General features: G+C 34.1%; 4 protein-coding genes across 4 annotated transcripts in view; 1 reads left to right on the top strand and 3 right to left on the bottom strand.

The window, feature by feature from the left end:
* Window positions 1-630: 630 nt before the first annotated feature.
* LOC104806929 lies at window positions 631-2,776 on the bottom strand. The gene is made up of 7 exons (XM_010532042.2): window positions 2,700-2,776; window positions 2,530-2,613; window positions 2,262-2,438; window positions 1,705-1,857; window positions 1,545-1,598; window positions 1,261-1,407; window positions 631-1,163 (listed from the first exon to the last, which is right to left on the bottom strand). The coding sequence occupies exons 1-7, from the start codon at window positions 2,769-2,771 to the stop codon at window positions 789-791; spliced, it is 1,062 nt and encodes a 353-aa protein (XP_010530344.1). The 5' UTR covers window positions 2,772-2,776; the 3' UTR covers window positions 631-788.
* Window positions 2,777-4,596: 1,820 nt separating this feature from the next.
* Window positions 4,597-6,711, top strand: LOC104806928 (pentatricopeptide repeat-containing protein At5g40410, mitochondrial). Its single transcript, XM_010532041.2, has one exon. The coding sequence runs from the start codon at window positions 4,660-4,662 to the stop codon at window positions 6,526-6,528; it is 1,869 nt and encodes a 622-aa protein (XP_010530343.1). The 5' UTR covers window positions 4,597-4,659; the 3' UTR covers window positions 6,529-6,711.
* Window positions 6,712-11,247: 4,536 nt separating this feature from the next.
* Window positions 11,248-13,095, bottom strand: LOC104806927 (cytochrome P450 83A1-like). Its single transcript, XM_010532040.2, has 2 exons — window positions 12,156-13,095; window positions 11,248-12,069 (listed from the first exon to the last, which is right to left on the bottom strand). Exons 1-2 carry the CDS (start codon window positions 13,038-13,040, stop codon window positions 11,458-11,460), a joined length of 1,497 nt encoding a protein of 498 aa, XP_010530342.1. The 5' UTR covers window positions 13,041-13,095; the 3' UTR covers window positions 11,248-11,457.
* Window positions 13,096-15,830: 2,735 nt separating this feature from the next.
* The window catches only part of LOC104806926 (cytochrome P450 83B1), a 2,428-nt gene continuing 2,183 nt past the window's right edge, over window positions 15,831-16,075 (bottom strand). The window contains exon 3 of the mRNA XM_010532039.2: window positions 15,831-16,075. This exon is cut by the window's right edge and continues 1 nt beyond it. The gene's annotated coding sequence lies outside the window, so the exon portion shown is untranslated.

Raw genomic sequence — 16,075 nt, 5'->3', positions numbered from 1 at the left:
GGCCCGTAAATCCGGTATAATTTATATTTTTCACTTTTTCATAATTTTAACCAGGGTCATATTAGACCCGTCTTATCATGTTTTTAAATTTTTCTCATGGTGAAATTTTACAGTTCCGTTATTTTTTTTTTTTCAGACCGATCGGTCTAGTCAGTAGACCGATCGGTTCGGAACGGACGTTCCGTCTCGTCAGACCGGATGGTATCCGACGTGGCGTCTGACGTGGTGCGCCACGTCGGATCGGTCAACTCGTTTTTTTGACCAAATAAAGCTATGGACAAATATGGAACCGTTTAACAAATTCAGGATTTAACGTGTCCAATTTTGCAAGTTTGGGAATTAATAGGCACCTCTATAAGATTAGGAATTAATATTACTCCGAAATATAAATTTAGGAATTTTTAGGATTTTTTCCCCTTTTTTTACTATATCTCTTTAATTTTAGAAATAAATAACCAAATATCCATATATATATATAAATACATAAACTCGGGGCATCAGTGTCAATGTCCTATACAGAATAATGACGTGAAATTTAACAGGTTTCATGGACTGAAAATCTTATGACATGACATGTAAAAATACATAGATTTTAAAATATTTTACATAACCCCACACGAATTTGTATACAAATACATGAACTTTGAAAATTTTGGCATAAACCCACACATTTTAGAGAAAATTTTCAAAATTGGTTTATTTTTCATACGAAATTAAAAGTTCATATATTTATTAACCAACTTTGAAAAGTTCATATTTGTTGGGCGATTGATCCCAAAACAAGACTATCAAACACCGCATTGGCCACCAGGACCACCATATGCAAATATCGGTCCAAACTCCTTAATCTCGACACCAAAGTATTTCAATTTGAAGCAAGTATCGCTATCGGTATATTTTGTCATTTTATTACCATCGATATCAATGGGCGCGGAACCTTCCAAAATGAGAGAGTTTCGTCTGAAGTTTGCGCACTTGGATATGTCGACGTTCGGGAAATTCCCGTCTCCCATTTGCGGACTGATTCCGTCCGGAGAAACGTACGTATTGCCGCCGTACCGAACCCGGGTGGCTCCGACATCCATCGAGGGTACGATCTCCCTCGGCCAATACCCGACGTTCTTATAATCGTGATACAACAGCCAATTTTTTGTGGTCGGATCCTATCAAGTTACATAAAATGACGGAGAAGTTTAGCATTTGAATCATGTACAAAACCAATATAACCATTTCAATGAAAACTGTAGTTATTAGGTTTACCTTGGTAATGAGTATGGTGGCGTAAACCGGTGTCACGCCATACTGTGATATTTGGGGATACGGCTTTCCGGGGAATATATAGGAACTTGTTTGTACAAAACCCGGACACACGACATTGTAGCAACCGGTGCTTTTGTATCCGTCTCCCTGATAATGATAATCACATTAGCATTAAATGTTTTTTTAAACGAGAATAATTATGTCGATCGAAATATTTTGACATGGAAATTGATGCGAATAAGTCTGTTTAATTTAGTAAAACTAAATAATTGGACTATACTTACAGTCCAATATGTAGTGAACCGTGGACGAGAGTCTCCGTATATTCTCGGGTGTACCTAAAATGGAAACGACGAATATAAAATGTTACAAATTTTTTTTAAAAAAATAGAATATTATAAAATTATGAAATTCAAATGTTATAAATAGGTGAGAGAATCTTACAGCCCAACCGGCTTGGAGACTGGTGGGCCCATTTTCGACCCAAATCTGAGCTTTGCTGTATTGGTTTAGTTTTACATGTGGAGACTGGATGCTAATCTCAGCCACGGCTCCCACGTAGACACTGCCGTCGTTCTTGGTCTCAATGGTCGCAAACTATATAACATGAAACATGAAATTGTTATTGATTTTAAAACCCAAGGAAATTTTATTTTGAAAAAACAAATTAAGCATCTTAATTTAATATCATGGTTTTGATTCTCTTTTCTTCCGTTGTAAAATGCCAAAACAATCTTCTTCTTGTTTCTTTTGTGATTCTTAATTATTAAAATTTGTACAAAAAAACTTACACAATATATAAAGCTCCGACATTTAAATAAATATCTAAGAATGATATTAAAGTGAAAAAGTAGACAGAGATTGGATAAATGCTTATTGGTTTTGTGAAGAAGGAAAATTGTAGAAAAGGAAATAAAAAAATGACTACAAATATGAATAAATATATATAAATTTGGCAAATAAATATCACGATTAAAAAAAAACGTAAAATTAAAACTTACATGTTGACCGGGGAATTTATCATCCATTAGATAAAGGCTCGCGGTCTCGTTGTTGCGTTTCGGTATTGGTACCATACCATTTGGACAGGGTTCATCCGATTCATCGAACGATAAGTTAGAAAAAATTTTCGGAAATTGTTTTTCCAACATTTTCTCCAGTTCCACGCTTGGTCTCATCTGGAAAAAAAAAACATAAAACAAGAATTTAAAATTATAAAACACATGAATATTTATTTTATTAAATCTAAAATCTAGAAAAAAAAATTACCTGAATTTTGTGATTCTTTAGCGATGGGTGTTGGAAAGCTGGCTGTCGGCTAATGTCAACGCATTCGAATTCATATGTAGTCTCCTGCAGTGAAACAAATTGGGCTTTGAGAAAAAAAAAATTAATTTCAAAAATAAAAACTATCACTGTAAAAAATTATAATGAAATACCTCACACATTCCGCAAATTACATGAGAGAAAACCAGAAATGCCAAGGAAATAGCTAAGCGACAAAACGCCATGTCTATATGTATGTGCCTTTGTCTTCTTATAACATAGAGGTATATATATATATATACACACACGATGTCTGGTCAAAAGTCAATCTTGGTATAAATGCACAATCTTGCATGAATACGATTAAAAATCACACCAATTTAGTCATTATTGTTTCATATATATTAAAAAAGGTAAGTTTTAATTTATTACTAATAGATTGAGATTCTTTAATTTGATTGGTCGTAACGTATTCTATAATAGATTTCGAATACGCCACACCAATTAAGTTTTATTTACAAGTAGATTGAAATTCTTTAACCTTACAATTGGTCGTAATGTATTTATGATTATAATTTATATTTGTAATGCGTCAGTTTCTTATCGTGTTTGGGGTTTTATGGTTGAAAAAAAAAGACTACCAATTTTGGAAGAAAGCATTCCAATCTCCGTTTTTGGAAATGATTTGGTATTTCGGGTAATAGATTTTTTTATCAGCTTATTGAATTTTCTATTAATTATATTCTTCGTAACTTTAAGAAAAAAACACAAAAATCCTTGGTTGTAAATATCTGGTTAACATTTAAATTATCTAAAAATCTAGTTAAATCTCCATTTTTTTGTAACAACATTTATAAAAACCCTTAACTTAGAAAATCCAATCAAATCTCCATTTACCCATAAGTAAAAACATTACAATTTTATAAAACCGCCTTAAAGTAATATATTTTTCTGAAATTAACATATCATAAATATAACACATTATAAATATAATCATATTATGATATACAGGTTATCATTATCTAAACATATATAGTTGATAGGGTAACTATGTAATAGTTTTATAATATGATTATCAAATTAAAAACTTGTCTATAAATAAATTCAAGTGAATTTTTATATTTATACGAATATAAAACTGTTATTGCATTTATTATTTCACAATTTCAAGCTTGTTTATAACACATATAACTAAAATAATAATTTTTTAATTACAATGTATATATTTTAAATTCATTTTAAATAGATAAATTAATAAAAAAAAATATAGTTTTAAAAGATTTGTATAAAATTATCGTTTTATTTGGATTTTAGATTGTTGAAGTTTTAGAATGATATTTTTTAAAAGTAAATAATATTTTTAATATTAAGTTTTATTTAAAATTTGTGGACGATTTTGTTTAAGGTGGATATTTTTTAAAAACTTGAGAGATTATTTTAGGTGTTTTTCTCTTTTTAATCTGAAAAAAGATTTCAAAATTCTGAAAAATTAAAAAGTTAGGATTTCTGATTTGTATATCTTTGGTGTCAAAATGCTCTCGTTAGCTTATTTAATCAGTAAAGAATGAAACAAATCAAAATATAAGTGAACTTTTACAAAAATGTTAAATAAATATATATACTAGAAAACATATAAAACCTGAATTTTAAAAAAATTATACATATATATCTTGGCCTTTGAAAATTTTCAAAATAAATCCAACGTTCATTTATTTTAATTTAATTTATTTTTAATTATTTAGTATTTACTTTTATATTTCAATTTTTCAATTTTCAATTTTATTCTTTTATATTTTTATTTTATTTAAGATGTCAAAAAAGGCCACATGGCGATGAGATAGAAAAATCGGTGGAACAAATCGGCCAGTATCGTTCAATAGAAAACGTTAGTCATTTAAATTATTAGAGTTTGTGTAAAAAAATTGATAGAAAATTGTATATTGGTATATTTTTTTATAAGATAAAAAATTCAATAAAATCTGAACAAATTTATTTATTTATTTGAATTATGTAATTTAAATAGTAATTTCTTATTGTGCATTAATTCATAGTGTTGTGAGATTAAAAAAAAAAAACACTTTCTCTCTATATTTCTTTCTCTAAATAATGGAAGAATGAGGCTTACGATGGGAGATGAGAAGACCAAATGCGTATTCATGTTTAAGCTCAAGTTCTTTAATCATACGCAAATTGGCATTTGGTCGGAGATTCTGTGGTCATTTAATTCAAGAACAACGAGCTCTTGTACCATTGCTCGATCGTTCGAATTTAGATTCATACGTTTCGTCGGTGATTGAGTGCATAACCTCTTGCGTTTCGATTTCATGGTGCCGTGCATTTCATGGTGCAGTGCTCAAGTCCGTGAATTATAGCCATGGATTCGTCGGGGACCATTTGGTTTCGTGTTACATGAGACTGGAGTACGATGAAGATGCAGAGAAGCTGTTCGATGAAATGCCTGACAGAGATTTGGTCTCATGGAACTCTTTGATTTCGAGGTATTCGGAAAGAAGGTGGTTGTCTAAATGCCTTAAGGCTTTATGTAGGATGAGATCTCAAGTGGGTTTGAGACCAGATGGAGTTACATTCATGTCGATGATCTCGGCGTGTATTCATGGAAGAGGTCTGCATGAAGGGCATTGCCTTCACGGGTTAGTGATGAAATCCGGTGTACTGGCCGATGTGAAAGTTGTTAATGCTCTTATCAATTTTTATGGAAAAGCTAGGGACTTGGATTCAGCCTGTAAATTGTTCAAGGTTATGATCAAGAAGAATTTGGTTTCCTGGAACACGATGATTGCGATTCACTTGCAAAATGGATTCGCCGAAGAAGGTTTTGCTTACTTTAACATTAGCAGAAGGGTCGGGATCAAGTCTGATCAAGCCACTGTTTTGGCTGTTCTCAGTGTCTGTGAAGCCTTGGGCTTGTGGAGATTGGCGCAAGGCATTCACGGGTTTATCGTGTTTTGTGGGTTTGACACGAACAAACGTATAGGAACAGCATTATTACATGTGTACGCGAAGCTGGGAAGGTTGGAGGGTTCACAAACAATATTCCGAGTTATGGCTTCTCCAGATAGCGTGGCCTGGACAGCGATGCTTTCCGCGTATGCCACTCATGGACGTGGAAGAGACGCGATAAAGCATTTTGAGCTAATGGTTGAAAACGGTGGAAGGCCTGATCATGTTACCTTCACTCATTTGTTGAATGCTTGTAGTCACTCGGGTCTGGTTGAGGAGGGTAAGCAGTTTTTCACGACAATGTCCGAAGTTTATGGCGTTGAGCCGAGGTTGGATCACTACTCTTGCATGGTTGATCTTATGGGTCGCTCCGGCTTTCTGCAGGATGCTTATGAGTTGATCAAATGCATGCCGATGGAGCCGAATTCTGGGGTTTGGGGAGCTCTTCTTGGTGCTTGTAGGGTTTATGGAGATACTGAACTCGGAAAGGAAGCTGCTGAGAGATTGTTTGAATTAGAACCGTCTGATGCGAGAAACTACATCATGCTATCGAATATCTATTCAGCTTCTGGCATGTGGAAAGATTCTTCTAGAGTTAGGGCTTTGATGAAGCAGAAGGGTCTCAGAAGTGATTCAGGGTGCAGCTTCATTGAACATGGCAACATGATTCATCGTTTTGTTGTGGGCGACTGGTCTCATCCTGTCTCAAAGCAGATACACGAGAAGCTACAAGAGACGATGAAAAAGATTAAAGATGCGGGATTCAAGCCTAGAACAGAATTTGTACTACATGATGTAGATGACGAGATGAAAGAGGATATGATCAACCAGCACAGCGAGAAGCTAGCAATGGCATTCGGGCTCCTCGTGATCAGTCCAGCGATGCCGATAATCATCACGAAGAACCTGAGGATATGCGGAGACTGTCATAACACAGCGAAAGCAATATCTCTTGCCGAGAGTCGTACCATCGTCATCCGAGATTCAAAGCGGTTTCATCACTTCACTGATGGCTCATGTTCCTGCAAAGATTACTGGTAGTTCTCTGCATCACTCACGTGGACATTTCTCAGATTAGGTTCTCACTGTCAGTAACACAATCACAATAGCGGCGATTAGAATCTTAACGTATTATTGCGAGCGATTGCGTTTGTATCAATCACTTTTTCAATCGCCAAAAATCGCAATCGCCGTGTTTGCGGGCGATTGCGTGTTCACCGGTCATACCCTAAGTCTTCAATGCTCGTAGTATTTGATATCCGTACTGGTAGCTCGAGGATCTCGTATATCCGGCAAAATGTCTGGGTATTTATGAATACTGTAATTTGAAAATACTTAAAATATAATAACCAAATTTATATTAAAAAAACGCGTAATACTGAAAAAAAGGGTTTGGATAACTAAAATATTTTGATTTTTCTTCGTTATGGGCTTTCTTGATTTCTCAACAGGATTGAAATAAAATTGTTGTTATAGGCTTTTAATATAAGGCCAATAACATTCATGATCAACCCATTTATCGATTCTTTTTAAAATATATATATATATATATATGAGCCCTTGTTAGTGGTTGTCTCAATTGCGATCCCATAACATTTCTTGATCAGTCTATTTATCGATCCTTTCAATTTCTTAATAAGAATCCTTACCGTTACTCTATTGGGAAATCGGATTGCATTTTTGTCCCATATCATATCATATTGTCCGAATTAACATGAAAATAAAAGCTACTACAGTTTTTTTTTTTAATAATTATCGTTCGAACTTTTTTTTTTTCAATTTTTATGAAAATATAAAACTAATCATATATGTATATATATAGTTGAAATACAATTAATATTTATTATAAGTTTTGAAGAGAAAACTATATTCTCAACGATAGTTTATTGGAATTGGATAGTTTTAATTAAAGGTAAAACTGAAAATTATTTAAAAAATATCTAAAAAACCTAAAATGACATCTGTTTAGTAATAAAACTATTGCCTGGGTAGTCTCGGGGAAAGTCGGGATAGACTTAGGAGACGGGTAGACGTCGGGTGTAATCCTCGGGTTAGCTAGCGGGTATAGTCTTGGACTTTACTAGGAGGGTTAGTTGACGGTCTAGGGAGTCATACAACCGAGGATAGCGTTCGCCGGTCGGGCAACGCGGGATAGGACTTCAGTTCGAGTCTTATCGGGGTGAACGTTCTAACACGTTTACCGAGTGTTTCAGGTCTGGATGAGCTGTTCGGTGGCGGGATAAGGCCACGAGGCCACGAGGAGTCATCGACGGGAGCTTCATCAAGTTCAAAGGCAGCAACATGCGACTAACTCCGACATCAGGTAAGTGAGGTAAGTCAGGTAAGTATATGATTTAAATTCCGACGAAAGTCGAAGGATCGACGAAAGTCGATCGGTGCTGGAAACGGCGAACCCCACTAGATTCAATTTCTTTTTCGGTTTCTCTTTCTCCACCAAGGTGGAGATTGTTGGGCCTTAAGGCCCATTTGGTGAAAAAGAGAATCCTCCAAACCGAAGGGAGGTTTCGGTCACTTAATTGAAACGGAGCGTTTCAACATGTTAGGGTTTTCAACCCTAGTCTCTCGATACTTCGTCACTTTGAGCAGCAGAGAAGAAAAGAAGAGGAGAGAGGAGAAGAGGGCTTGCGGCGAGCGTACGGTGGAGCCGTTTCGGAGGTCCGTCATGGAGGCTCGGTGGTAGATCGGTAAGATCCCGGTACAGGTTTGCATCCCTCGGTGATTTCTCTTGTTCTTGTTTCGGTTCTTCTCGGTGAGGTTCCGGATCTGTAGAGATCCGCCGAGCTTCTGTTTTCCGCTGTTCTCTTTCCGTCTCTAGTGGATTCGCCGGCACCGTCCGGCCGAGATGTAGGCCCGAGCTCCGCTCGGTAACCGAACTCGTTAAAAGTCTCCGGTGTCTTTCGTTTCTTGCACGGACGTGAGTCGGAGAGAATGGTGAGGGTTCGGTACCACTTCACACCTATAATGTCAACTATTAAGAAAACGAGTGAACGATATTTTGAATAGTTCCAAGAAATGAGAGGTATAAATATATTTTTTCAATCTAGAATTTTGTTTTTCTCTAATTGCTTTACTATGTTGTGTATATATGGAGCATGTGTTGTAAATTAAATCACAGCATATACATACACATACATGCATAAACAAGCTCACGAGCCATCGTATTGGCATGTTGTGGTCGATGGTTAGGTGAATAAAATAACCGATTTATGGAATCTATATAGCACGAGAGTTTCTACAAGTAGGTAAATACACACACACACATATATATATATATATAATAGAATATTCTCTATGGTGTATAAGCAAATTGCAATTTAAGAGTACCATATGATGTAGACATACGCAAAGAGACATTGAATAGATTGAAAAGAATGAAGAAGACGTCACAACCAAGCTCACATACAAACACCCGGAGAAATAAAATGGGTGTCAATTTTGTAGATTCAATTATTGAATATTCTACATTTTAAAATATCACATGAGATTTAAATAAATACGGGAGTTTTAATTTTCTATTATCATTAAAAAAAAGCTTATTTGGACAAATCTACTATTCCCTCACAAAATATTAATGATTAGTTCCATTTGATTTTGTTATTTGAAAAAGAATATTATTTTGTATTAAATTAAATTATCTATATCTTTTAAATATTTATATGAATTATTTCAAATTTTTTATAAATATATGCAACATTGAATCAGAAAATTTCTAATAGTATTCTTCCCCTCCTCTATTTTATTTTGTATGTGATATATTCGAAATTAAAGCAAGTGAAAGTGGAATGTTTTTTAGATGGAATGTCTTTAGATCGATTAAATGTATAGACAGCCGACATGTTCATATAACGTATTGTCGTATTCGTATCGAATATGGCTGGTATCCCTAGTTAGGTGATCGAACATTTGAGTACATAGGATGTACAAAAAAAAAACGTGAGGTTTCACAAGTAGGTAATAGGGTCGCGAACCACTTTATCATGTTCCAAATAAATATTCATGACCGTAAATTCGTGATCCGAATCTAATACACATGATCATTTTTATTATTATCCACCGTGTCTCATGTTAATTAGTTTATTATCATTTCTACGATAACATTGTTCAAAATGATCATAGATTTTATTATATAGCGAATACGCAAATTAAATAACGAATAAAAAATATATTGGTCTAATAAAAATCATAAAAAAATGGGTATATTTTTATATCGCAGATCATTGTAAAACACCTAAATCAACAAATACTTTTTTAGAAAAAATTATTATCATCGCGTGCATAATTTTTGAGTTATTCCAATTCACTAGTGACGAGTTTATATGAACAAATAGTGATTGCGATTGCGATTGCGATGAGTCCCCAGAGTATAGAATCATACCATCTAAACAGTAACGTGTTGTTATTGTTATACATGCAAGAATTAGAAAAAAAACCAAGCCAAAACCGAAAAATTGCTCCTAAACCAAAGCCAGAAACCAAGAAAAAATTTAGAAATTAATTATACTCTTCATATTTCTATGAAAAATCAGAAATAATATTAATCCTTTCATCCATTCTACTAAGATAAATTAAATCACACATGAATAGAAATTATGTTATTTTCCATTGTAATTTTGTGTTTGCTAACTAAATAAAAAGTCTTGTTAATCGAAAATCACGACCACTTCCTATAATAAATACCGATAACTATGAGACATTTTGAAGCATTGATGAGTTTGAACCTAAACGTTTTCTTATTATCATATTCGGATGACATTATCTTTTTTGGAGTTTTTTTAATTAGTGATATGAGATTTTCTATTAAGTCAAAAAGTAGAAATTGAACAGAAAAAAATGAATATCATATACAGAATTACAAATGTTTTCCCGACACAAGAGCTTTTTTCCAATATTCTAAATTGAACTAATATAAATTAGAATATTATTTTTGAAAAAAGAATTAACAATATAATTTTCTCAAAAAAAGTTAAATACATTTTTTTAAATATTTTCTTCACCCAATTCATCCAAATTTGATTTACCAAATCTTTTAGATATTCCCATGGTTGGTAATCGAAATATATAATAAACCCTAAGTTCTCGCCAACGAAAAGTTCTTCAAAAATAATATAGTTTGAAATGAACTTTCTTCGAAATTATTAGATGAGCCCCACAAAAAAAATGTCTGCTTTTGATGCGATATATTATATAAGTACACTTTTCTTGATAACATAAAGCCATAAATTATAAGTTTCTTTTACAAAAATTAATTTCAAAGTTTTTACACGTGTGTTATATTCAATGTGTAAATTTTAATCAGTAGTAATTAGATAACGCTCAAATAATGCGATCAAAACGCTTATAAAAGCAATTAATACATCTATTTTCATATGATGAGAATAAAATGAGATATGTGTTCATAAAGAAATATATCATAATTTTTTTTTAACTAAAATATATCTAGAAATCGGAGTTACAATCACAAAATATAAGGTTAACTATTTATAGCGATTAGAACCGATTTTCTAATGAAACATTCAAAATAACATTTTTTTTTTGTAATTTTATATGTAACAAAAGAGAAGAAAATTTTAAAAATAAATTATAAAATTTAATATTTTCAGATAAATTAAAAAAAACAAGTAAATTGGTTGAATTAACGTTTTGATTTAAAAAATCAGCTATTTGTGATCACAAGAGTTATTTCTGTTTTAGCATTTGGATGAAACAAATTATAAAATAAATTAAATAAAATTCGGAAACTAGAACAAGTAGACCAGAGATGTTTATTCATATGATTCCCTTCGAAACCAAAATACAACGTTGAAGGAAAACCAAATATCTTTGGTTCCCTATTCACTAGAGATCCAAATAAAGCACAAGAAAACGTAAAAACACAACATAAGACACACACATATGCATGCATACATGTCTACTTTCGTATTTGATGCAAGAAAATAGGTTTCCATTTCATCAGTAAACCTTCTTGGCCACGAGCCTGAGGTGTACGGCCTTGTGCATGGCGACACCGGTCATGACGTCCATGTTGATGTCATCAGGTTTCATGCCCGGGGGGAGATTGAAATCGAACTTGTAGAGAAGGTTAGCGTACGGAAGCTCGAGCATCGCGACACCGAGACGCATTCCCGGGCACATCCTCCGACCAGATCCGAACGGGATAAGCTCGAAGTCGGTGCCTTTAAAGTCTATGTCCTTCTCGAAGAACCGTTCGGGCCTGAACTCGTCGGGGTTCGCGCCCCATGCCTTCTCGTCCCTCGAGACGCCCCACACGTTCACGTTCACCGTCGTCCCCGCGGGAATGTCGTAGCCCGCGACCTTCGTGTCTTCAATGGCCACGCGGTTGACCAGGAGTGGAATCACTGGCTCGATCCTTAGGGTTTCTTTCACCAGGGCTTTGAAGTAGGTTAGGTTTTGGAGGTCGTCTTCGGTTACATACCCTCTGTCTCCGACCAAGTTTCTTATCTCCGCTTGAGCTTTCTTCATCACTTCCGGGTACTTTTGAAGGTACGTCATCCCCCACACGACCGCTGCCGCAGCAGTGTCCGTTCCTGCGACCACTATGTCCTTTTCAGACCAAGAAACGTGTTAGTTCGGTGTCGGAAATCTCAATGTAAAACGAAAACTGCAACGATAACAGTGTTTAGACGTACCAAGATTATAGCTTTGACGTTCTCGAGAGTGAACTCCGTAGAGAAAGGCTGGTTTTTGTAGATATCCATCAAGAGATCGATCATACTCTCGGTTTCGGGTTTCACCCTGTTGGGGTCAAGTGCCTCGTCGATAAGTTCTTGTAAGTAGGTGTCTTGAAGTTCGAAAGCCTCTTTCATACGAGACGAGAGTCCCGCAATGTTGTCGAGGAACTTAAACCATGGGAAAATGTCCGAGTAGAACAACAATCCCCAAAGGGCTTGTGTCCCGTACAAGATCTTGATGAACCTCCTCATCTCGGCACCGTACTCGTTGTACCTTTTCCCGAACGCTTGTCTGCACACGGTCGAGTTCGTGTACGACAACATGAACTCGCTCAGATCGAACACTTCATTTTTCGCCGCGGCTTCTTCCACTTTGCTGATCATACGCCTCGTCTCCTCCTCCCTAAAGTTTCGGAAACTGGCCACGCGGTTCGGGGAGAACAGGTGGAGGATGCTCGTCTTACGCATCTCCCGGTAATAAGGAGTGTAGTGGTTGAAGACTAGGTCACGACGGTCGTACGTCATGAACTTTTGGCCACGGTGCTTGGGCCGGTTGGCGAAGTTAGCGTCTTGCGTCTTGAGGATCTCCTTGGCCAATTCCGCGGTGGAGACCACCATCATTCTCTGACAGCCGAGCTTGTAAGAAATGATGGGTCCGTATTTCTGGGAGAGGCCGTAGAGGAAACGTTGAGGGTTTTTCCTCGAGATTTGGTGGAGGTTTCCGATGATCGGAAGAGCCCGAGGCCCGGGAGGAACGTTGTATCGGTTCTTCCCGGGTTTTTGGGACAGGAAGAAGACGAGAACCGCGGCCAGGGCGAGGAATGTGAGTATGAGATCGTCCATTCTATGGGAATGGCTGCGATCTTGGAGAGAAGAGGTGCTTATGTGTGTTTAGTATGGCTCTTTGGTGAATACAGGAAAGGAAGTGGGGGAGTTTATATAGAGTTCAGTGTGGGACTAAATGACAACAGGGAATCAAAATAATTTCCAACTTATTTTTCTATATTATATTTTTAAAATTGCGTTTTTTTTTATAGAATGGATGGTATCCACAATTTGTTTTTTGAGGTGTCAATTATTTTTCTATTATTTAGCGAAATCAGAATTTATATGTGGACTTCACTGCGTCCCCAACGAATCCGATGGGAAAAAGTTCTTTTGTATGGACTGAATTATTATTGATAAAATTAAGTCAAGTACTCTATATTAAAAATAGTTCAAATACATAAATTAATCTACCGTAAATTATTGTTAAATTAAACTCTAATAGAAAGAGACGAATAACTTGTCAATTAAAATTACAAACATTTGAAAAACAAAGCTCATATTGGGACAAGCCCAAAAAAAAAATCTCGAACTTTATTACTTATTAAAATTAAATTTTAGATTAAAAATCATTATTTAAAACCTAAAATTATTTTCTAAGGTAAAGGTATATTAATTGATTAATAAAAAATTTAATTAGGAATTGTTAATTCAAATATGCCAAACTAGAATTTATATTAAATCATAAAAACCACATTGACATGTATTAAAAACAATTTAATTAGTTAGCTAATAATTCTTTAAAGATTGATTATCATGGAAGCATCTATAATTACGATTAAAAATATAATATATAACATAACATAAATAAAAAAACTATAAACAGAAAAAGGCAAAAACATACATTAAAAACACTAAAAAACACATAAACATTTTCTATTTTTCTTATATATTAAATCTTATTAGTTGCAATTAAAGAGATGCTTCTATCTCAACAAATCTTTAAAAAATTATTAGTTAGGCAATTAAATTTTTCTTAGTAAATGTCAAAGTAGTTTTTATGATTCAACATAAATTAATTATAGGTTGATAATTAATAATTCGAATTTATAGGTATTTAGTTTGTTTTTTTTCACGAAATTAAATTACTTTAAATTACGTCCGAAAAAGTACCTCCGAAAAATATGATGTAAAAGAAACTAAAGTAAATTTAGGGTGAATTTAAGGTTTTTAATTTCATAAGGAGGATAGTAGATTTTTAAGATTTCGAAATTAAATAAATGGAAAATTAATAAACTAAAAATTATTCCGTTTATGGTTATTTTGCTTAGTTTATGGTCTTTTTCTGCTTAATTTTTATAGTTTATAATTTTTAATTACGGAATTAAAAGTGTGATATTTAATTTTAGTAAGTTGTAAAGTTTGGGATTTTTTTTGTGTGTGTTTGACCCATAATATTATGCAATATTTAATTTTCACATTTCAAAAATTGATTTTTAAAAAGAAAGACAGAAATTTTTCAGAAATTCAGAAAATCACCGTAGAAGAGCATAATAGGTTTTGAGAAATAGGGATCCGTTTTTCGCCATTGAAGGCTGAAGATCTCGCATTGAAAGCCACAAAGATGAATATTTGAAGATCGAAAAAATATTTCGAAATTCAAAACCCAAAATCATGCGAAATTGAATCAAACCGAAAATGAAATAACAAACCCGGTTTTATTTACGGTATTTCGGCTTCATACATTCGATCTCGGGGTTTTTACGACCAATGATGAAGAATATCGGAAGCTTTCTTGCCTAAAAATGCCATTTTCGAATGAACCGGAAAAAAAAAAAACTGACTGCTTTTTTTCATTTGTTTGATGTTTGAATGAAAAAATTTATTGGGCCGAAGGCCCATCAGGTTGAGAATCAGTGGGCCGTATCGAAGCCCGTACCAGGAATTGAAGGCCCATTCTCGAAACACAGCAAAATTAGGGACCAGACCTATGATTCTCCAAGGGAAAACCCCAAATTTATGTATAGTAAAGTTATTAGTATATAACAAGCTTTGTACAATTAATGTATCATTTTAAAAAATGATTATTATGGAAAATATTTTTTATTTTAAAAGTAGAATAATTTTAAAAGGAATTTTTCGGGGAAAATTTACAAAACAAAAAATTGGTTTATGGATGTTAAACCTATTAGAATCGGTTATAAATTAGAAAATAATTTTCTTAAGTAGAATCGAAAATATAGAAAATTATATATATTTGAATAATGACAAATTAAAAAACAAATATTCTTGTGTGATTAATTTGAGGCGACACTTTGCCAAATTAAGATCTATAAGAAAATTAATTCATTAAGAGAATAAGGAAAAAGTCATGTTTGAAATTTCATCCGAAAAAATCGCCAACCCAAAAGAAAGGATTTTTTTTTGGTAGAAATTGACAATAAAGCTGAATATCATAATGTTAATATGTAGTTACTGAAATTTCGTTAGATTATATGCATATTTGTCCATTATTTGATTACTAATGTGGATATACTGTCTAGAAGTTGATTTTTTCGGTCCAAAGATAGAATGTATGTAATATATGGTATATCTCTCTTTCTATTCATATTATTCTTCCATTCGGATTTAATCTTTACTAAACTCACTCATGATAAGAAGTTTTAAGATTTGGAAAGAGAATATCATGATAGTTGCCGGTCTTGATTTGGTAAATATGCATCAGGGTGGTTCCATTTTATGATTATGACGATGGCAACGCAAAATTGTTCTTGAAAGTGATGACAAATAAGGGTTCTACATGCATATTTATATAATTATATATATAAGATTATTGAGCCTTTAGAAGGCCAACAATCCCAAATAAGCAAAAGGAAAACACCCGACAGATGTTGCTCCAAAATTGCGAGATACGCACACGTACACCAGATTTCGTACCTTATTATTAAAATGAAGATTATAAGACATGGCCAGAAACACAGAGTGGCCAAGTGGAAACAACACATTTCCCCCCGCACCGTTTTGTTATACAACCCATCTTTGCCTACCAAAAAAACAAAACCCATCCAAACCTCTACACGGCGGCGCGTGGAAGCACGCGCCTCCTCTTTCCC

Source organism: Tarenaya hassleriana, unplaced genomic scaffold, assembly GCF_000463585.1.
Source record: "Tarenaya hassleriana unplaced genomic scaffold, ASM46358v1 Cleome12, whole genome shotgun sequence".
Taxonomy (NCBI): Eukaryota; Viridiplantae; Streptophyta; class Magnoliopsida; order Brassicales; family Cleomaceae; genus Tarenaya; species Tarenaya hassleriana.
Note: the sequence above shows the minus strand (reverse complement) of the source record. Positions and strands in the feature narration are given on the sequence as shown.

Bases quoted from the DNA above. Each gene is read 5' to 3' on its own strand.
- LOC104806929 (XM_010532042.2), bottom strand. From the start codon at position 2,771: ATGGCGTTTTGTCGCTTAGCTATTTCCTTGGCATTTCTGGTTTTCTCT. The intron at 1,599-1,704 runs GTAAGATTCTCT...TTTCCATTTTAG, and splicing joins GTCTCCAAGCCGGTTGGGCT to GTACACCCGAGAATATACGG. The intron at 1,408-1,544 runs GTAAGTATAGTC...TATCATTATCAG, and splicing joins GGTTCACTACATATTGGACT to GGAGACGGATACAAAAGCAC.
- LOC104806928 (XM_010532041.2), top strand. From the start codon at position 4,660: ATGAGAAGACCAAATGCGTATTCATGTTTAAGCTCAAGTTCTTTAATC.
- LOC104806927 (XM_010532040.2), bottom strand. From the start codon at position 13,040: ATGGACGATCTCATACTCACATTCCTCGCCCTGGCCGCGGTTCTCGTC. The intron at 12,070-12,155 runs GTACGTCTAAAC...TGGTCTGAAAAG, and splicing joins ACGTCAAAGCTATAATCTTG to GACATAGTGGTCGCAGGAAC.